At 45.8% G+C, this 22,971-nt stretch overlaps 2 protein-coding genes across 2 annotated transcripts in view; both read right to left on the reverse strand.

Moving 5' to 3' along the window:
- Window positions 1-1,509: 1,509 nt before the first annotated feature.
- On the reverse strand, window positions 1,510-9,828 carry LOC135543380 (polypyrimidine tract-binding protein 1-like). The gene is made up of 17 exons (XM_064970591.1): window positions 9,728-9,828; window positions 9,025-9,081; window positions 8,853-8,871; window positions 8,278-8,320; window positions 7,951-8,123; window positions 7,279-7,425; window positions 6,894-7,103; window positions 6,674-6,784; window positions 6,339-6,528; window positions 6,097-6,171; window positions 5,778-5,914; window positions 5,130-5,163; window positions 4,561-4,653; window positions 4,365-4,454; window positions 3,895-4,021; window positions 3,739-3,816; window positions 1,510-3,184 (listed from the first exon to the last, which is right to left on the reverse strand). The coding sequence occupies exons 1-17, from the start codon at window positions 9,733-9,735 to the stop codon at window positions 3,052-3,054; spliced, it is 1,725 nt and encodes a 574-aa protein (XP_064826663.1). The 5' UTR covers window positions 9,736-9,828; the 3' UTR covers window positions 1,510-3,051.
- Window positions 9,829-10,276: 448 nt separating this feature from the next.
- The window catches only part of LOC135543068 (paralemmin-1-like), a 21,102-nt gene continuing 8,407 nt past the window's right edge, over window positions 10,277-22,971 (reverse strand). Inside the window, exons 3-7 of the mRNA XM_064970164.1 lie at window positions 19,047-19,127; window positions 16,324-16,439; window positions 15,898-15,956; window positions 14,542-14,876; window positions 10,277-10,312 (exon numbers count right to left, since the gene is read on the reverse strand). Coding sequence (XP_064826236.1) covers window positions 10,277-10,312; window positions 14,542-14,876; window positions 15,898-15,956; window positions 16,324-16,439; window positions 19,047-19,127 — 627 coding nt within the window. The remainder of the gene's footprint in view (window positions 10,313-14,541; window positions 14,877-15,897; window positions 15,957-16,323; window positions 16,440-19,046; window positions 19,128-22,971) is intronic.

The following is a 22,971-nucleotide window of genomic DNA, read 5'->3' on the forward strand; positions in this document are numbered from 1 at the left end:
GGGTGGTATACAGAAGATCACCCTATTTGGTAAAAGACCAAGTCCATATTATTGCAAGAACAGCTCAAATAAGCAAAGAGAAACGACAGTCCATAATTACTTTAAGACATGGTCAGTCAATCCGGAAAATGTCAAGACCTTTGAAAGTTTCTTCAAGTGCAGTTGCAAAAACCATCAAGCTCTATAAAGAAACTGGCTCTCATGAGGACCACCATAGGAATGGTGCAGAGGATAAGTTCATTAGAGTTACCAGCCTCAGAAATGGCAGCCCAAATAAATGCTTCACAGAGTTCAAGTAACAAGACACATCTCAACATCAACTGTTCAGACTGCGTGAATCAAGCTTTCATGTTCAAATTGCAAAGAAACCACTACTAAAAGACACCAATAAGAAGAAGAGACTTGCTTGGGCCAAGAAACACGAGCAATCTGTCCTTTGGTTTGATGAGTCTAAATTTGAGATTTTTGGTTCCAACCGGTGTCTTTGTCAGACGCAGAGTAGGTAAACCAATTATCTCCGCATGTGTGGTTCCCCCTCGTGAAGCATGGAGGAGGTGTGATGGTGCTTTGCTGGTGACAGTGTGATTTATTTAGAATTCAAGGCACACTTAACCAGTATGGCTACCACAGCATTCTGCAGCGATACTCCATCCCATCTGGTTTGCGCTTAGTGGGACTATCATTTGTTTTTCAACAAGACAATGACCTAACACACCTCCAAGCTGTGTAAGGGCTATTTGACCAAGAAGGAGAGTGATGGAGTGCTGCATAAGATGACCTGGCCTCCACTATCACCCAACCTCAACCCAATTGAGATGGTTTGGGATGAGTTGGACCACAGAGTGAAGTAAAATCAGCCAACAGGTGCTCAGCATATGTGGGAACTCCTACAAGACTGTTGGAAAAACATTCCAGGTGAAGCTGGTTGAGAGAATGCCAAGAGTTTGCAAAGCTGTCATCAAGGAAAAGGGTGGCTACTTTGAAGAATCTCAAATAGAAAATATATTGATTTGTTTAACACGTTCTTGATTACATGATTACATGTGTTATTTAATAGTTGTGATGTCTTCACTACTATTCTACAATGTAGAACATAGTAAAAAATAATGAAAAATCCTTGAATGAGTAGGTATGTCCAAACTTTTGACTGGTACTGTATATTGAAGAAAATCCAACTGTGTGGGCAGGAAATTACTACCATTTCATCACCACCACCAGACCCCTATGGTTATAAGTGGGACATGAGGAGTCAGAGCGAGAAATGGCTCCACCTAGTGCCATATTATTTTCCTGGATAGTGATGTATACTGTATACATGGCTCTGGCTCCACCAAGTGGCCATACAGGGATTGACCCGATTCCCAAGCCTATCAGAAGGCAGAGAAGCTTGCTTAAAACCTCTCAAATCCTTTCAGATCTACAAGTGTGCCTATAGGGAGTAGGGGCCAGGGGTAGTGCCTTGAGACTAGGGGGCCATTTGGAAATCAACATCAGAAACAGACACAAGGCTGTGTTCCATTAAGTTTAATTTCTTTGTGATACAAAACTCATCTTTACAGCCCTCCAGAGAAAGCTGGCATTACCTTTATAACAAAATATACATGTTGGAATCAACGTTTGTTAACTATATATCAAAATATACATGTTGGAATGAAATGGAATCTTTAATCCAAATCACTGTGGTAGAAAAACACTAAATATAGACAGACAAAAACCCCCCACTGCTTCATGACATCACATCCTGTTGATCCCGGACCCCAATAAAACACATAATGGAAAATAAAAGTAGGAATACAGGAGAGGAATACAAAACTACATCACAGCTATCAACTATGATATCATCAACTAGGTCAACATACAGTATATATATTCATGCTTAAAGTACTCTACCAACAGAGGAATTTAACTATAATTAAAAAGAAATGGGACAAGAAACCAAATATCACAAATTCAAGGTATAACTCACTCAAAATTACGATTTTTAAATCTAGTGGCTGACTGATCAGGTATAAAATAAAAACAAAATCAAATCCCTAGAGGCAGTCAATTTGGACCATAGAATCAAACCAATGGGAGAAAAGAGAGTTTAGAACGGTGTCTTTTAAACTGACATGGATCGTTTAAGTAGCAGGGGTGGTAGGTACTTTGGTCCTCAATAACATCAACCATCAATAGCTACATGAAACCGTTTATGCTACAGAAGAATCTATAGCAAAAGCCATATATAGACAGTCAGTGCCAGAACAAAGGTAATAAATACGTTTGTGTTGTAGACACTAAATATCCAAGGCTGTAAAAAATAAAATTGGATTATTGCATGTGTGTGTAAAATATTAGGGGTGAAGTAGGCACTAAAGACTAAATGCTGCATGATTTTAAGTGGCACCTCTGGAGCAAGAATTAAGACTTGATGCGCAGTGACTGGTAGATATCAAACGAGTATAGAACTACCAATGTTACAAAAATACAAATGGAATGCATAGTGTACATCTAGAAATCAAAGGGAAGACCACAGCCATATATTTCAAATCAAATTATTGATGTTCAAATAAAAAGCTTATTTGAGAGTCCAATCGTATAAAATCAATGTAATAGCATGGAAAGGCTAGCCAGCTGGTCTGGTTAAGGCACTAGACTATTGCAGAAAGGCATTTTGTTAGATCAATATGACTAGTGGTGAAGATCCCAAGGACAGACAGTAGAAACAGAAAACATTCATCAATTGAATATATATATGTTTTTAAGTAAATCAAATGGAAAAAATAAAACATTGTAACCTAGAAACAGAAAGACTAGATGTGTATCTTGGAGAGTTCTGTGAGTTTCCCTCCATAGAAGTAGAACTATTAAAATAAAATATGAACCGATTATATCCATAGTAAACGTAAATAATTGTGTAAAAATAATGATAAAAACATTTAAAAAAGTATAAAGGAATGATTAAGTGTGTCTCGTGTGGAATAAGACTTGACATACAAACGACGTGGAAGGCATTCTGATGAACAGGTTTGGTCTGTACTCTGTAGTTACGTGTGTGTGTGTGAGATTGTGTTAGATGGTAGATTTGGAGAAAGACACTCTGAGGTGGTGGTTCTCTCCCAGGTCATGGTTGTGGAACTCGATGAGACTCTCAACAGCTTCCTCCACTGAGCTCATCTGGATCAGAGCCATCTTACGGTCCTTCCTATACACACACCAGGAAAGAGGATTCCCCATTACATCAGGTAGTAATGCCATAAAGACTAGAACATCAGGTAGTGATGCCATAAAGACCATTCCACCACTGGGTAGTGACGCCATAAAGACCATTACATCGTCAGGTAGTGATGCCATAAAGACTAGAACATCAGGTAGTGATGCCATAAAGACCATTCCACCACTGGGTAGTGACGCCATAAAGACCATTACATCGTCAGGTAGCAATGCCAAAGACTATTGCATCATTAGGTAAAGATGTCATAAAGACAAGCACATCAATTACCTCAACTAACCTGTACCCCCCCCCGCACACTGACTCGGTAATGGTGCCCTCTGTATATAACCTTGTTATTGTGTTTTAGTCTACTTGGTAAACATTTTCTTAACTCTTTTTGAACTGCACTGTTGGGTTAAGGGCTTGTAAGTAAGCATTTCACGATATAGTCTACACTTGTTGTATTGGGCACATGTGACAAATAAAGTTTGATTTGATCATTAGGTAGTGATGTCATAAAAGTATAGCTGTGTGTTGAGACTTACTGGAAGAACTTGAAGGCCGTGACTGAAGCTCCTGAACTGCTGAACAGTGCCTTCAGATCCTCCTCCCCTACTGCAGGACTAGAGAGAAAGAGAAAGCATTAGCAGAGAAAGCAATAGGACACTCAAACATAAAGGGGATGTTGTGTGTGTACGTACGGTATGTTGGAGAGGTGCAGTGTGCCAGAGGGAGGGTAGATGTTGTTGTAGTTTTTGGAGCCAGGCTTCTTAAAACGGTGGAGAGGAGAGGTGGCATAGTCCTTAGTCAACCCCTGGTCCTCATGGCCTTGAATAGGATAGAGTACAACATGTCATGACAACAGTAGTGGATGTTAGACGGCCCATACCTTCCCTGGGCAGCTGTGTGTTTAGACATGGTAGTGTGTGTACATACCTTCCCTGGGCAGCTGTGTGTTTAGACATGGTAGTGTGTGTACATACCTTCCCTGGGCAGCTGTGTGTTTAGACATGGTAGTGTGTGTACATACCTTCCCTGGGCAGCTGTGTGTTTAGACATGGTAGTGTGTGTACATACTGTCTCTGGGCAGCTGTGTGTTTAGACATGGTAGTGTGTGTACATACCGTCTCTGGGCAGCTGTGTGTTTAGACATGGTAGTGTGTGTACATACCTTCTCTGGGCAGCTGTACGGTGGTGTGTTTAGACATGGAGACACGTAGAGACCGGCCATGAAGACGCACCCCGTTCAGGTGGCTCATCGCTGAGGAGAAGACAAGCCCGTCAAACACCAGAACACACAGACACACGTGCTACCAACTACTGCAACACACACAACACACAGACGCACGGTCCCATACACACAGTACCTAGCTGAGCCTGTGTGCCATCAGCCATCTGGACCAGAGCGTTGTCCTTCTTATTGAACAGAATCTTCACTCTCATCACGTCGCCATACACACCTGGAGAACACACACAGGTTAAAACACAGCACACACTCCAAACCAGATGCATTTTTTCATGAAGAAAGAGACTTAGTTGTAATGTGATCGTCTTGATCAACAGCAGACAGACTAGACTACTGTAATGCCCAGACAACAGGTTCTATACCACCACACTACTCAGTTTTTGGCCATTGAAATGAAACGACTGATTCATGTAAAGGAGAGCTTGGATTTCTGATTCAGAGACAGACAGACCACAACATGAAAACCAGCCCAGGTAACAGATAGTTAGATTCAGTACCAATTGGTAAATAAATATATATAAAGTGAAACAGATTAAAGAATGATAAAATAATAAACATAAATATTTAGGTCAATATAAGGGTAAATGAAGACTGAATGAGGTAGGTACAGTGATGATATAATATTATTGGTAACAGTAGGTAAATGTAAAATCTAAAGTCATAAAGGGAAACGAAAGGCTGATAACATACCAAAGAGAATAAAGAGGCAGTTTGGTGTAACGCTCTTTATAAACAGCAGGGGGAGGTAGAGGAACCAGGGAGGGGGAGAGAGAAAGAGGGAGGGGACAGGGGTAAAGTGGGGGAGGAGAGTGGAGTCAGGGATGGAGGGATGGAGTCCAGCAGTCAGCAGCCAAGAGGTCCACGGGAGGATCACATAGAGGAGGGAGAGATAGAGGGAGAGAGAGGGAGAGAGAAAGATGAGAAGACAGACAGTTGGCATAGGAGTGAGTTTTTATAAAGGGCAAAGAGCAGGATGAGATGGGGAAGGAGAGAGAATAAAAGAAAAGGAGGTAAAGAAAAGAACAAGGTCAGTAAACACAAGTGTCTAAATTAAAACACTGTCACTATGGCAACATTAGGAGGAGAAAAGAGAGATTAACAATGCAACAGTACAGGTCAGATAATACAGTACAATAACATGGGGGGTGTCTCTAAATAAGGATTATTGTGTCTCCAGCAACTCAAGAATAGACAAAAAAGGAAGCCATGAAATGGAAGATAACATAAGACTGTTCGTTCTAAACTGTGGAGACACCCATTTAAAGGGCCCAGAGGAAAAGTTTACTCTGGTGTGCTTGTGGGTGAGAGAAAGAGTGTGTGGGTAGTAACAGTCCTGACCTCTGGGTTGAGGTTGCTGACCAATAGGACGCCAGCTTGTCCTCCTCCACCGCCGAGGGCTTGCAGGCCGAGACGACTAGCGGCCATGCCCCCTGGACCCATACCGAATGATGCCAAGGCACCGGGCATAGACAAACCTAGACTCACACAAAGAAACACACACATTATCTCAAGCACCGGGGACAACCTGTGCAGCTGGAGTAGACCGACCGATGATTTGACAATGTAGCAATAGCTATGTAAAAAACTGAGTAAGAACAGGTTTGTAGTAGGCTCCAGGTAGAGTGAACCAGCTGACTGTGTTAATGTGGGGATGTACCTGCAGCCTGCTGTAGAGTGAAGGCCTGGGGGAATCCGTGTCCATAAGGAGATGCTGAGATCAGACCTGGAGACCCTGGAAAGAGATAGAAGGTGGGAGAGAGGGAGAGGGAAAAAGACATGAATCTAATTTCATTGTCAGTTTGACAGTCTCCAGAAGAGCACCCTGGTAGCTACGTGCTAGCACCTGATACAAAAAAGTTTGAGAAACACCGGTCTAAAGTGTGTGTGTGTGTGTGTTACCGAAGGCGGCAGCAGCCATCGCGTGCTGGTCCATTCCAGGCTGAGGGTTGTGTTGCTCTCCAGTAGAAAGGTCAGGTCTGGTGTAGTCACGGCTCTTATCGTTGTTAAACTTCACATTAAGGCTGGTCAGCTTGGAGAAACTCACCCTCAGAGTACAGCAACCGTTATAGATGTTCTGACCGTCTAGAGACTGCAGGGACACAGAGGGATTAGGGGTGAGGAAGTTCAGGCAAGTTCATTTGCATCATATATTATTGATGTTCTGACCATCTGGAGACGGCAGAGAGAGAGATGGAGAAATCAGAGGTTTATTAGAAGGGTGGGGGTGTAAGCACCATTTTGGTGTGCTGTGCCGTCATGGGGTCAGCGTATTGGACCAGAGCCTGGAACTGGTTGTTCTTAGTGAAGGTGATGATCTTCAGAACAGACCCATACTTGGAGAAGATCTACAGGGGAGAACACACATGGGTTACATCCCTGCTGCAGGCATTTTGACAACAAGCAAAAGAACACCATTTGAACACACATGACTAAGAAACACTGGAGTGCGCGTACCTGGTGCAGGACTTCCAGTGTGACGGGGTAGAAGAGGTTTTCTACTATGACTCTAAGGACAGGGCTCTGGGTGGCCATGCCTCTGGCTCCCATCTCTCCCCCTCCAACTGACATGGTAGCACCCATTACACCCCCCATACCGGACATGGTAGAGCCCAACATGGTGCCACCCTGGACAGCATTCACCGCCTGCAGTGCTGCCTGGACTCTCTGGGGGGGGGAGCAAACATACACTGTTATTACATTGTACTGTGGGCACTATGCTGTAACCTCTGCATATGACAAAGACACTGATTTTTACAAATGTGCTTTACAAATGTGCTACAGACATACAAGTTAGTGAGTCTCATATTGGTATGGGTCAATGGTGGAAGTGTCCTCTTACCACTTGGTTAGGTGAGTTGTCGGTCTTGAGTTCCTTGTGGTTGCTGTACTGCATGAATACAGGCTGCTGTCTGATGAGGGGGGTGACCGTAGCGTAGTAGTTCACCATGGTCTGAGCCTGGTCCACAGTGTTCATCTCCAGGAACGCCTACACACACACACACACACACATAAGATCAGCCGGGTGTGTGAACCCCTTTAGGGTAAAGGATCTGTAGTGTGTGTGAGAACACCTTTAGGGTAAAGGATCTGTAGTGTGTGTGAGAACACCTTTAGGGTAAAGGACCTGTAGTGTGTGTGAGAACACCTTTAGGGTAGAGGACCTGTAGTGTGTGTGAGAACACCTTTAGGGTAAAGGACCTGTAGTGTGTGTGAGAACACCTTTAGGGTAAAGGACCTGTAGTGTGTGTGAGAACACCTTTAGGGTAGAGGACCTGTAGTGTGTGTGAGAACACCTTTAGGGTAAAGGACCTGTAGTGTGTGTGAGAACACCTTTAGGGTAAAGGACCTGTAGTGTGTGTGAGAACACCTTTAGGGTAGAGGACCTGTAGTGTGTGTGAGAACACCTTTAGGGTAAAGGACCTGTAGTGTGTGTGAGAACACCTTTAGGGTAAAGGACCTATAGTGTGTGTGAACACCTTTAGGGCAAAGGACCTGTAGTGTGCGCGTGTACCTGGTTCTTTCCCTTCATCATCAGAAGGTTGGTGACCTTCCCAAAGGGCATTCCCATGCTGATGACCTCAGAATCCTGGATGTCCCCGGGCAGCTGGCGCAGGTGGATGACACGCGATGGAGCGCTGGGGCTCCGCATCTCACCTTTGAACTTCTTACTGTCATTACCATTGGCTACAAACACAGACACCTTTTAATTTAACTTCTTACCGTTAGCACCATTAGCTACTAGAGAACAGCACAGAACATTCTGTTTAACAGACATTGCCATTAGCTACTAGAGAACAGCACAGAACATTCTGATTAACCATCAGCTACACACACACACCTGGGGTCATGATGTAGGAGGAGAAGAGTTCATCAGATCCCCTCTGGAAGAGAAAGGAACATTCACAATGATCATAACCACATACATCATGGAGACAGAGACAGGCCTAGCTGGGTTGTATTCACTAAGCACTAACTGGAAGAAAACATGAACATGCTCAATAACAAACGTGTTTCTATTTTCTGTTGCAAAAGGTTTTGCTACGTGCACCAACAAATACGACCTGGGTAAATGTATTAACAGAGTTATGACTGGAGAGGAGCAGTCTGTCAGACAGATAGTCTTGCTCAAACAGACTACAGTTAATGAAACTGCTCTGTGTCAGTCAGTCAATGGTGCTCATGTTTGGAGTGGCCCAGCAGCCTCACTCCATCTCTCTACAATACAGCTACTGTTACAGCCAGGCTAGAAAACTGACTGGGACAGAGAGACAATGAGAAGACACTCATGCTAACAGCCAGAGAGGAGAGAGACTTTAACCAACATTTTAGCACAGAAGACAGGGAAAAAAAGACAGAGAGTAAAGACAGAGAAAAAAAAAACAGTAATTAAATAGTGAATGAAAAGATGCCTACCTTGGTACCCACTGAGACACTGGGGAGAGAGAGAAAAGGAGGGTTACTCATTTGAGTTACTCCAAACAGGGCAGGGTGCATTGTCCTAAAAGATCAACCAATAAGCAAATCACTCAAAATGTTACATTACATTTTAGATTTATATTTACAATCAAACTATCAGCAGACTTACTCTATGTCTGTGACGTAGCCAGGTCCCATAGGATACAGATCAGCATCTAACTTGTGTCTGTAGAGACAAAGGGGGGGAAAGAGAGGAGACGACGAAATACAGGACGAAAGGGGGAGTTTAGTTACTAACTTTATGAAGTTCATAGTTCGCTAGAAACGGAATTGACTCGTGAAAAGTTGCGTTAGTTCACTTCGTTGAATTGAAATGTTCCCTGACCAGCTAATAACCAGAGTTATTCGACAATTCAACCTAATCCTGAACACACCACATTCGCCTTCCACAAACACGAGCGCACATATGGAATGCGGAAACTAGCTACAAAGACACGTTGATTCAAGATGGGCGTTCTTTAAACTACATTTGGCAATACTTTAAAAGGTGGTTATTTTTCGTCTACAAGAAAAAACTGCAACTAGCGTTATTGTTATTTTTTAAACAACCCTTATTAAGTCTTAACTTTAACTAGTTCACATCTCTTCCGGACACGCTCACGCGCAGACAATGCTAACTAGCTAGCCTTGTTTGAAAGTCTCAAGCATCATCTCGTCTCAAACTAAACGTTAAACTACTAGAAAACACAAATATAGTAAACAGATTCCATAACAGCATGGCTGTATATAAAAATATATATTAAAAAAAAGTCAAACTACGGTTAGATTATTTCCGTTTCTTTTCGATATGAAACTACATCTTTTTCACTCACCCTTCCATCGTACGATATAATCCACAGGTCTCTGGAGCGGCGGCAGGTTTCCTTGATTTTCATACAAAATGGCTGAATACACCGAGGCGTTCGTTGATTGGTCAAGGTACTTGGAAGAACCCGAAATGGGCGGGCACTTCTTACACCTAGCATCGCAATTTGATTGGTTCATTAAAGGGTGGGTATAACATTCTCTTAATGTTCTCGGCCGAAACTTGACCAAAATAACTGTGAAACCATACCATTCCTTTGCATTTGTTTACCTGAAAAAATAACGAAGAATGGTTTTCATTGACACACATTGATTTATTATGTTCTAGTATTGGATAGCTGACTCGCAAACCTGTGCAACTAAACAACGAATGCTGCTTCTTTCCTGTTTCACAATCAGTTCATGTCGTTCAGAAAATACAAATTCCATACAGGGTTGTAGTTCATGCATTGGCCAACAGATGGCATAATTTGTCTATTACAGGGCTGACTGAGGAGGAGCAGCTGTGTGATTTCGGTAACTTCAGGACTCTGAACCAGACCTGCTGGGTCAAAATGTCAACGTTCTTCATACTTCAGCAGCAGATTAGCATGCTGGATACAATGGAAACCAATGGAATTGTCATTTAGGTACAAACTCCATGCTGGGTAATCAATCAATTATTCAAAAGCATTTCACATACTTGACCCATGTGTTTTTGCTTGTTTTTGTTGTTGTTGTATTAAGTGGTTTGAAACAGTTGTTACTATTTTCAATGCATAAAAAAAAGCAGAGGTAATCTATGGTGTATGGATCTGACCCATAAACGACCCCAACTAACCGAAGACCATCACACTCCCTGGTTTTAGCGAGAGATCTGTAATCTCTCACTCTCTTGCTCCTCTCTCTCTCTCTCTCTCTCCCCCTAACCCCACCTTCTCTCTCCACCTCCCTCTCCCCTTTCTATTTCGCTTCATTCAAGCTATCCTCTCCAGTCTCCATTCTCTCCCTCCTCCCTCCCTCTCTCATCCCAGACCCCACCCTTTCTCTTTTCCCTAGTGTACACTGTAGAGCAGGGTAATGGAACACACAGACACCAGAGAGTCTCTGGGAATGGAAGGTTTATTCTGCTGACGACAGGTTTCACCTTCCCTTCGATCCCAATAGAACCCATTATTACATTCATGTTAAGCAATATGCCGTGATGATGGATATAGTTATCAATGATACTGATCAGACCTGATGAGGAGTATTACGATCAATAACAACACTAATCAGAGTTAGAGTTAATGCTACATCAGAAGATTCAACATCACTGACTCAACAAAATTCACAAGCATCAGCATTAAAACAATCACCGGGCTTGACTCAAACAGTGAATCAGCCATCCCTTACATTTATAAAAAATAAAATAGTGAAATGTGTTTATAAGTTGCACAGTGTCATAGTGAGTCTAATGAGGAGATGAATAGAGATCAATAGATTACTAGATGTAAGTAGAGTATAAATGACTTGAGATGATGAGATAGAGATGACGACATGGGATGGACAGTTTAAAACAGAGATCATAATGTTATCTGAGATGTACCAGACGACATGGTGTGGTTGCTTGATGAATTGATTGATTGGTTTACCTATTGATTTGTGATGATGGTACAAGCTTGCATGCAGAGTGTGGCTGGCTATGATTTGGCAGAAACCAAACCAATAAATACATTGTATAAAACTTGATATCAATATATTTGAATACTGTTCACACTGTGAAACTATATTACAGAGACAATATAATATGAAACTGACTGATAAATACTCGATACACAGGGAAATATACAAAATGTATGTCTTCTTCATATTCTGGACTAAAAAACAATGATAGACATTTTCCAGATGGCTCCGATAGCAGACACATTACAATACAAAGACCTGCTACATTTTCTTTTCAACAATAACGTGACGGCACATCCAGTTCAATAATAAAGACAATATTAATAGAATAGAATTACAGAAGTTCACACAGAATACACTATAAATGTCAAGACAGAAAAATATAAAAATAGCAATCAAAATAAAAGAATGATCCATATCAGAAGAAATACATCGTAGTAAATAGTAGTACACAGTGAGGGAGGTTTTGTTTGATCAGTCTGGAGGTACTAGCTGCATCTGAAACAGCAGCCCTTTTCCTATACTAGTGCACTGTGGGAGTGTTTTGGCCCAAAGTACTATAGGGAATAGGGTTCCATTTCAGATTTCCCCATTGTTATTGTAGTACTAGAGTAGTACATAGTCTAGTGTATATTGTCCTGGCTGTAGGTTGTAATTGTAGTACTAGAGTAGTACATAGTCTAGTGTATATTGTCCTGGCTGTAGGTTGTTATTGTAGTACTAGAGTAGTACATAGTCTAGTGTATATTGTCCTGGCTGTAGGTTGTTATTGTAGTACTAGAGTAGTACATAGTCTAGTGTATATTGTCCTGGCTGTAGATTGTTATTGTAGTACTAGAGTAGTACATAGTCTAGTGTATATTGTCCTGGCTGTAGGTTGTTATTGTAGTACTAGAGTAGTACATAGTCTAGTGTATATTGTCCTGGCTGTAGGTTGTTATTGTAGTACTAGAGTAGTACATAGTCTAGTGTATATTGTCCTGGCTGTAGGTTGTTATTGTAGTACTAGAGTAGTACATAGTCTAGTGTATATTGTCCTGGCTGTAGGTTGTTATTGTAGTGCTAGAGTAGTACATAGTCTAGTGTATACTGTCCTGGCTGTAGGTTGTTATTGTAGTACTAGAGTAGTACATAGTCTAGTGTATATTGTCCTGGCTGTAGGTTGTTATTGTAGTACTAGAGTAGTACATAGTCTAGTGTATATTGTCCTGGCTGTAGGTTGTTATTGTAGTACTAGAGTAGTACATAGTCTAGTGTATATTGTCCTGGCTGTAGGTTGTTATTGTAGTACTAGAGTAGTACATAGTCTAGTGTATATTGTCCCTGGCTGTACTAGAGGTTGTTATTGTAGTACTAGAGTAGTACATAGTCTAGTGTATATTGTCCTGGCTGTAGGTTGTTATTGTAGTACTAGAGTAGTACATAGTCTAGTGTATATTGTCCTGGCTGTAGGTTGTTATTGTAGTACTAGAGTAGTACATAGTCTAGTGTATATTGTCCTGGCTGTAGGTTGTTATTGTAGTACTAGAGTAGTACATAGTCTAGTGTATATTGTCCTGGCTGTAGGTTGTTATTGTAGTACTAGAGTAGTACATAGTCTAGTGTATATTGTCCTGGCTGTAGGTTGTTATTGTAGTACTAGAGTAGTACATAGTCTAGTGTATATTGTCCTGGCTGTAGGTTGTTATTGTAGTACTAGAGTAGTACATAGTCTAGTGTATATTGTCCTGGCTGTAGGTTGTTATTGTAGTACTAGAGTAGTACATAGTCTAGTGTATATTGTCCTGGCTGTAGGTTGTTATTGTAGTACTAGAGTAGTACATAGTCTAGTGTATATTGTCCTGGCTGTAGGTTGTTATTGTAGTACTAGAGTAGTACATAGTCTAGTGTATATTGTCCTGGCTGTAGGTTGTTATTGTAGTACTAGAGTAGTACATAGTCTAGTGTATATTGTCCTGGCTGTAGGTTGTTATTGTAGTACTAGAGTAGTACATAGTCTAGTGTATATTGTCCTGGCTGTAGGTTGTTATTGTAGTCCTGGCTGTAGGTTGTTATTGTAGTACTAGAGTAGTACATAGTCTAGTGTATATTGTCCTGGCTGTAGGTTGTTATTGTATATTGTCCTAGTGTATATTGTCCTGGCTGTAGGTTGTTATTGTAGTACTAGAGTAGTACATAGTCTAGTGTATATTGTCCTGGCTGTAGATTGTTATTGTAGTACTAGAGTAGTACATAGTCTAGTGTATATTGTCCTGGCTGTAGGTTGTTATTGTAGTACTAGAGTAGTACATAGTCTAGTGTATATTGTCCTGGCTGTAGATTGTTATTGTAGTACTAGAGTAGTACATAGTCTAGTGTATATTGTCCTGGCTGTAGGTTGTTATTGTAGTACTAGAGTAGTACATAGTCTAGTGTATATTGTACTGGCTGTAGGTTGTTATTGTAGTACTAGAGTAGTACATAGTCTAGTGTATATTGTCCTGGCTGTAGGTTGTTATTGTAGTACTAGAGTAGTACATAGTCTAGTGTATATTGTCCTGGCTGTAGGTTGTTATTGTAGTACTAGAGTCGTACATAGTTTAGTGTATATTGTCCTGGCTGTAGATTGTTATTGTAGTACTAGAGTAGTACATAGTCTAGTGTATATTGTCCTGGCTGTAGATTGTTATTGTAGTACTAGAGTAGTACATAGTCTAGTGTATATTGTCCTGGCTGTAGATTGTTATTGTAGTAAATAGTCTAGTGTATATTGTCCTGGCTGTATATTGTTATTGTAGTACTACAGTAGTACATAGTCTAGTGTATATTGTCCTGGCTGTAGGTTGTTGTTGTAGTACTACTACAGTAATACAAAGTAGTACTGATTCTCCAGTGTCTGTTGGCTGTATATGGTTGGTGTTGGCTGTAGTTTTTGCTGCTTGGCAGGAGGAGTCGGACTGTTTGGTTTTGTAGTCCTGATAAGTGTGTGATCAGACACGCATACACACGTACGCACTCAAGTCTCTCTTCCTCTGACACACACACACACACACACACACACACACACACACACACACACACACACACACACACACACACACACACACACACACACACACACACACACACACACACACACACACACACACTCACATGACTGTGCAACACTTGCAACTCTGTTTCTTCTCCTTCTCCCCACCTCCCCTCCTCCCCCATTTCCCCCCCCTGCCTCCCCCTTCTCACCCGTACTCCCATTGGCTGCTGCCTGGGTCTCTGTCTCCCCCTCTCTTACCTCCTTCACCTCCCCGTCTGGTAGCATCACAAACTCCGCCTTGACTGAGCCGTCTCCACCCTCTGTCCCCCCTGCCTCCCCCACTTCCCCTGCTGTCTCACCCTCCAGAGCTGTATAGCCCATGAAGACCAGGGTAACAGGGTTCTCAGCGCTGGCCTGGTCTGGACTGGGACCCAACAGCTTGGCTTCTACTCCTGTTAGTTCTCTTCTAGGACTCTGGTTCTGTGATACTCCATTTACAGCTGGGGAGAGAAGGGAGAGGAGAGAGGGGGGAAATAGAGAGGGGGAGAGAAGGGAGAGGAGAGAGGGGGGAAATAGAGAGGGGAGAGAAATAGGAGAGGAGAGAGGGGGAAATAGAGAGGGGGAGAGAAGGGAGAGGAGAGATGGGGAAATAGAGAGGGGAGAGAAAGAGCAGAGGAGAGAGGGGGGAAATAGAGAGGGGGAGAGAAGGGAGAGGAGAGAGGGGGAAATAGAGAGGTGGAGAGAAGGGAGAGGAGAGATGGGGGAAATAGAGAGGTGGAGAGAAGGGAGAGGAGAGAGGGGGGAAATAGAGAGGGGGAGAGAAGGGAGAGGAGAGAGGGGGAAATAGAGAGGGGGAGAGAAATAGAAGAGGAGAGAGGGGGAAATAGAGAGGGGGAGAGAAGGGAGAGGAGAGAGGGGGAAATAGAGAGGGGGAGAGATAGAAGAGGAGAGAGGGGGAAATAGAGAGGGGGAGAGAAGGGAGAGGAGAGAGGGGGAAATAGAGAGGTGGAGAGAAGGGAGAGGAGAGATGGGGGAAATAGAGAGGGGGAGAGAAATAGAAGAGGGGAGAGGGGGAAATAGAGAGGGGGAGAGAAGGGAGAGGAGAGAGGGGGAAATAGAGAGGGGGAGAAAAATAGAAGAGGAGAGAGGGGGGAAATAGAGAGGGGAGAGAAGGGAGAGGAGAGATGGGGGAAATAGAGAGGGGGAGAGAAAGAGGAGAGGAGAGAGGGGGGAAATAGAGAGGGGGAGAGAAGGGAGAGGAGAGAGGGGGGAAATAGAGAGGTGGAGAGAAAGAGGAGAGTGAGAGGGGGGAGCTGGTTCGGCTCTACATGAACAAAAATATAGCCAGGTTTCCATCCAACTGTTTTTATGTGAATAAAGTCCCGTCATAGAAAATAGTTTGCATCATATAATCAGTAAATGTTGGTAAATTTTGGGTAATTTCAACAAATGGAAACAATTCAATACCACATGGAAAATAATGATCAGAATGTTAACAGTTTAATTAACAGTAGAACTGACCTCCTCTGTTCTCTTTGGTCACGACCGGATTCTCCAGCTCCTCTATCTCCTGCTCCAGGCTGATACAGACGCACGCACGCACGCACGCACACACACACACACACACACATACATACACACAAACACACACACACACACACACACACACACACACACACACACACACACACACACACACACACACACACACACACACACACACACACACACACACACACACACACACACACACACACACACACACACACACACACACACACACACATTAATTAAACATGAATGGAGTGTGTGGAGAAAGAGTATTAAAGAGAAAGTAAAGAGTTACTTTGCTTTATCGACAACAACGACCGGCAACGGCGTGTGTGTGTATGTGTGTGCGTGTGTGTGTGTGTGCGTATGTGTGTGTATGTATGTGTGTGTACTAACCAGAGGATGCTCTTCTCTAGTGCCTTAGTCCTCTCTTCGTCCTCCTGAATACGTCTCTGAGTCTCATCTTCCTCTGGAGCCCCATCCAACAACCAGCGCTCTCTCAGAGCCTTCGACTACACACACACACACACACACACACACACACACACACACACACACACACACACACACACACACACACACACACACACACACACACACACACACACACACACACACACACACACACACACACACACACACACACACACACACACACACACACACACACACACACACACACAGGTAGAATAGAATGAGCAAGGGCATAGAGAGAGGGTAGAGAGACAGTAGGAAATATAGGTTCAATCCCATGCTCACAGAGGAAGGTATTTAGGGTATGTACACTCTTAGAAAAATAAGGTGCCATCTAGAACCAATGAGGGTTCTTCGGCTGTCCCCATAGGAGACACTTTGAAGAACCCTTTTTGGTTATAGGTAGAACCCTTTCGGTACCATGTAGAACACTTTCCACAGAGGATTCTACCTGGAACCAAAAAGGGTTCTGAACCATTTTTTCTAAGTGTATATTTCAGGCAGCGATACTGTCAGCTACATAGACCAGCTCCAGGAAAAAGGAGCAGGCCTTCTCTCCTCAGCATTCTTCTGTCAACTAGACCAGCTCCAGGAAAAAGGAGCAGGCCTTCTCTCCTCAGCATTCTTCTGTCAACTAGACCAGCTCCAGGAAAAAGGAGCAGGCCTTCTCTCCTCAGCATTCTCCTGTCAGCTAGACCAGCTCCAGGAACAAGGAGTAGGCCTTCTCTTCTCTTCCCAGCATTCTCCTGTCAGCTTGACCAGCTCCAGGAACAAGGAGTAGTCCTTCTCTCCCCAGCATTCTCCTGTCAGCTTGACCAGCTCCAGGAAAAAGGAGTAGTCCTTCTCTTCTCTCCTCAGCATTCTCCTGTCAGCTAGACCAGCTCCAGGAAAAAGGAGTAGGCCTTCTCTTCTCTCCTCAGCATTCTCCTGTCAGCTTGACCAGCTCCAGGAAAAAGGAGCAGGCCTTCTCTTCTCTTCTCTTCTCAGCATTCTTCTGTCAACTAGACCAGCTCCAGGAAAAAGGAGTAGGCCTTCTCTTCTCTCCTCAGCATTCTCCTGTCAGCTAGACCAGCTCCAGGAAAAAGGAGTAGGCCTTCTCTTCTCTCCTCAGCATTCTCCTGTCAGCTAGACCAGCTCCAGGAAAAAGGAGTAGTCCTTCTCTCCCCAGCATTCTCCTGTCAGCTAGACCAGCTCCAGGAAAAAGGAGTAGTCCTTCTCTCCCCAGCATTCTCCTGACAGTTTTATGTGCATTCCAACCATATGATGAAGAAGAATATACAAACAACACTCCCCTTTTCCTCATCCATCCATCCATCCCCCCCTCTCTCTACTTCACTGTCTCTCATCCATCACGCTCTCTTTCTCTCTCTCTCTCTCTCTCTCTCTCTACTTCACTGTCTCTCATCCATCACGCTCTTTTTCTATCTCTCTCTCCCTCTCTCTCTCTCTACTTCACTGTCTCTCATCCATCACGCTCTTTTTCTATCTCTCCCTCTCTATCTCTCTCTCTCTCTCTCTCTCTCCCCTCTCTCTCTCTACTTCACTGTCTGTCATCCATCACGCTCTTCTTCTATCTCTCTCTCTCTCTCTCTCTCTCCCTACTTCACTGTCTCTCATCCATCACACTCTTTCTCTCTCTCTCTCTCTCTCTCTCTCTCTCTCTCTCTCTACTTCACTGTCTCTCATCCATCACACTATTTTTCTATCTCTCTATCTCTCTCTCTCTCTCTCTCTCTCTCTCTCTCCCTCTCTCTCTCTCTACTTCACTCTCTCTCATCCATCACGCTCTTTTTCTATCTCTCTCTCTCTCTCCATTAAGCAAATATGTCTATACATTTCCCATAATGCTGCATAACAATCCTCCACCGCCATAATTGGATATACACACCCCTCCCCAGCTCAGCACGCTGTTCATTGTTCTGGTGTAAAAAATACTTACACTACTGACAATGGAAGGAAACACACACACACACACACACACTCATATACACACACACACACCTTACTCTACTCTCAAACTTTTACTTCTCTACCATATGTGTGCACGGTCTCCATGGTTACATCACAAAATCTCCGGGCTGCATTACATCATCACAAAAGACACCTAATTAGAAACAGCCGCTGTAGAACTCATTGTGTGTGTGTGACGGTGTGTGTACGTGTGTGTCTAGAGACAATCCCTAGAGGGTTGGTCAGAGGAAACAGATTTGTGACCCACTCCCTCTGAGCAGGAAACCACTCTCACACACATACTGTACCCCGTTTTAGCCACACACAGAGAAGACAGGAATGGGAACACACAAGGTCATTGGTGGTGTTCTAACACACACTACTTTATCAGAGGCTGGTGTTTCAGTCAGTGTGTGAAGGGTTATCAAAGGGCTATTTTAGCTTTGGTCAAGTCAGCTAGAGGGGAGATAACAGGGAGGCTATGTAGTGTGCATCGAAGCAGGCTTTATCTCCAAGCTTGTGTTAACAGTCTATGACAGCCAAGTGTGTTTCTATCTGGTACTAAACAGAGACACAAAGGCTTGTGTGTGTGTGTGTGTGTGTGTGTGTGTGTGTGTGTGTGTGTGTGTGTGTGTACGTGCGTGCGTGCGTGCGTGCATGTGTGTGTGTGTGTGTGTGTGTGTGTGTGTGTATACCTTTAGGTGTTGAAGCTGTCTTCTGTCATCTTCCAGCTGTCTCCTCTTGTTCTCAATCTCTGTCTGCCTCTTCCTCTTCTCCTGTAAAGATACACACATACACATACACACAGAGTAAGTGGCCATGTTAAACATTTTAACCAATGTGATGTGTGCTGTGTCTGCATGTTCATGCCGGATATGAGTCCATTACTGCTTCGAGCATTAGCCTAATGTTTCTGGATTTTCAGCAACAGACATTAATCTACAGGCACTATGTGGTTAGGAGGTCTGGATAGGAGGGATTTGGAGGGATAGGAGGTCATTAATAGGAGGCAGGTCTGGAGGGATAGGAGGGTTAGGAGGTCTGGAGGGATAGGAGGGATATGAGGTCTGGAGGGATAGGAGGTCTGGAGGGATAGGAGGGATAGGAGGTCTGGAGGGATAGGAGGGATAGGAGGTCTGGAGGGATAGGAGGGATAGGAGGTCTGGAGGGATAGGAGGTCTGGAGGTCTGGAGGGATAGGAGGTCTGGAGGGATAGGAGGGATAGGAGGTCTGGAGGGATAGGAGGGATAGGAGGGGAGGTCTGGAGGGGATAGGAGGTCTGGAGGGATAGGAGGTCTGGAGGGATAGGAGGGATAGGAGGTCTGGGGGATAGGAGGTCTGGATAGGAGGGATAGGAGGTCTGGGGGATAGGAGGGATAGGAGGTCTGGAGGGATAGGAGGGGAGGTCTGGGGGGAGGGATAGGAGGTCTGGAGGATAGGAGGGATAGGAGGTCTGGAGGGATAGGAGGTCTGGAGGGATAGGAGGTCTGGAGGGATAGGAGGTCTGGGGGATAGGAGGGATGGAGGGATAGGAGGTCTGGAGGGGAGGGATAGGAGGTCTGGGGATAGGGGGATAGGAGGGATAGGAGGTCTGGAGGGATAGGAGGGATAGGAGGTCTGGGGGATAGGAGGGATAGGAGGTCTGGAGGGATAGGAGGTCTGGAGGGATAGGAGGTCTGGAGGATAGGAGGGATAGGAGGTCTGGGGGATAGGAGGGATAGGAGGTCTGGGGGGAGGTCTGGAGGGATAGGAGGGATGGAGGGATAGGAGGTCTGGAGGGATAGGAGGGATAGGAGGGGAGGGATAGGAGGTCTGGGGGATAGGAGGGATAGGAGGTCTGGGGGATAGGAGGGATAGGAGGTCTGGAGGGATAGGAGGTCTGGGGGATAGGAGGGATAGGAGGATAGGAGGGATAGGAGGGATGGGGGAGGGATAGGAGGGATAGGAGGGATAGGAGGTCTGGAGGGATAGGAGGTCTGGGGGATAGGAGGGATCTGGAGGGATAGGAGGGATAGGAGGTCTAGGAGGGATAGGAGGTCTGGGGGATAGGAGGGATAGGAGGTCTGGAGGGATAGGGGGATAGGAGGGATAGGAGGTCTGGAGGGATAGGAGGGGAGGTCTGGGGGATAGGAGGGATAGGAGGTCTGGAGGGATAGGAGGGATAGGTCTGGGGGATAGGAGGGATAGGAGGTCTGGGGGATAGGAGGGATAGGAGGTCTGGAGGGGATAGGATAGGAGGGATAGGAGGTCTGGGGGATAGGAGGGATAGGAGGGATGGGGGATAGGAGGGATAGGAGGTCTGGGGGATAGGAGGGATAGGAGGTCTGGAGGGATGGGGGATAGGAGGGATAGGAGGTCTGGGGGATGGAGGGATAGGAGGTCTGGGGGATAGGAGGGGTCTGGGGGATGGAGGGATAGGAGGTCTGGGGATAGGAGGGATAGGAGGTCTGGGGGATAGGAGGGATAGGAGGTCTGGGGGATAGGAGGGATAGGAGGTCTGGGGGATAGGAGGGATAGGAGGTCTGGGGGATAGGAGGGATAGGAGGTCTGGGGGATAGGAGGGATAGGAGGTCTGGGGGATAGGAGGGATAGGAGGGATAGGAGGTCTGGGGGATAGGAGGGATAGGAGGTCTGGGGGATGGAGGGATAGGAGGTCTGGAGGGATAGGGAGGTCTGGAGGGATAGGAGGTCTGGGGGATAGGGAGGGATAGGAGGTCTGGAGGGATAGGAGGGATAGGAGGTCTGGAGGGATAGGAGGGGAGGATAGGAGGGATAGGAGGAGGGATAGGAGGGATAGGAGGTCTGGAGGGATAGGTCTGGAGGGATAGGAGGTCTGGAGGGATAGGAGGTCTGGAGGGAGGGATAGGAGGTCTGGAGGGATAGGAGGGAGGGATAGGAGGTCTGGGGGATAGGAGGGATAGGAGGTCTGGAGAGCTCGGAGGTCTGGAGGGATATTGGGTCTGGAGGGATAGGTGGTCTTGAGGGATAGGGGGTCTGGAGGGATAGAGGGTCTGGAGGATAGGAGGTCTGGAGGGATAGGGGGTCTTGAGGGATAGGGGTCTGGAGGATAGGAGGGAGGAGGAGGGATAGGAGGTCTAGGGGGTCTTGGGGATAGGGGGTCTGGAGGGAGTGGGGTCTGGAGGGAGGGGGTCTGAGGTCTTGGGGATAGGAGGTCTGGAGGGATAGGAGGTCTGGAGGGATAGGGGGTCTGGAGGGATAGGAGGTCTGGGGGGGTCTAGGAGGGATAGGAGGTCTGGAGGGATAGGGGGAGGGATAGGGGGTCTGGAGGGAGGGGGTCTGGAGGGATAGTGGGAGAGGATAGGAGGTCTGGAGGGATAGGGGTCTTGAGGGATAGGAGGTCTGGAGGGATAGGTCTGGAGGGATAGGAGGTCTGGAGGGATAGGGGTCTGGAGGGATAGGAGGTCTGGAGGGAGGTCTGGGGATAGGAGGTCTGGAGGGATAGGAGGTCTGGAGGGATAGGAGGTCTGAGGGATAGGGGGTCTGGAGGGGATAGGATAGGAGGTCTGGAGGGATAGGAGGGATAGGAGGTCTGGAGGGATAGGGGAGGTCTGGAGGGATAGGAGGTCTGGAGGGATAGGAGGTCTATGAGGGATAGGAGGGATAGGAGGTCTGGAGGGATAGGTGGTCTTGAGGGATAGGAGGTCTGGAGGGATAGGAGGTCTGGAGGGATAGGAGGTCTGGAGGGATAGGAGGTCTGGAGGGATAGGAGGTCTGGGGGATAGGAGGGATAGGAGGTCTGGGGGATAGGAGGGATAGGAGGTCTGGAGGGATAGGAGGGATAGGAGGGATAGGAGGGATAGGAGGTCTGGGGGATAGGAGGGATAGGAGGTCTGGGGGATAGGAGGGATAGGAGGTCTGGGGGATAGGAGGGATAGGAGGTCTGGGGGATAGGAGGGATAGGAGGGATAGGAGGAGGGATAGGAGGGATAGGAGGTCTGGGGGATAGGAGGGAGGGATGGGGGATAGGAGGTCTGGAGGGATAGGAGGTCTGGGGGGAGGGATAGGAGGTCTGGGGGATAGGAGGGATAGGAGGTCTGGGGGATAGGAGGAGGTCTGGGGGATAGGAGGGATAGGAGGGATGGGGGATAGGAGGGATAGGAGGGATAGGAGGTCTGGGGGATAGGGGATAGGAGGTCTGGGGGATAGGAGGGATAGGAGGTCTGGGGGATAGGAGGGATAGGAGGTCTGGAGGAGGTCTGGGGGATAGGAGGGATAGGAGGTCTAGGAGGGAGGTCTGGGGGATAGGAGGGATAGGAGGTCTGGAGGGATAGGAGGAGGGATAGGAGGTCTGGGGGATAGAGGGATAGGATGGGGGATAGGAGGGATGGAGGGATGGTCTCTGGAGGGATAGGAGGGATAGGAGGTCTGGAGGGATAGGAGGTCTGGAGGGATAGGAGGTCTGGAGGGATAGGAGGTCTGGAGGGATAGGAGGGATAGGGATGGGTCTAGGGGATAGGAGGGATAGGAGGGTGGTCTTGAGGGATAGGAGGTCTGGATAGGAGGTCTGGGGGATAGGAGGGATAGGAGGTCTGGGGGTCTGGAGGGATAGGAGGTCTGGAGGGATAGGGGTCTGGAGGGATAGGAGGGATAGGGGTCTGG

This window comes from Oncorhynchus masou, chromosome 7, assembly GCF_036934945.1.
Source record: "Oncorhynchus masou masou isolate Uvic2021 chromosome 7, UVic_Omas_1.1, whole genome shotgun sequence".
In the NCBI taxonomy this organism is placed as follows: domain Eukaryota; kingdom Metazoa; phylum Chordata; class Actinopteri; order Salmoniformes; family Salmonidae; genus Oncorhynchus; species Oncorhynchus masou.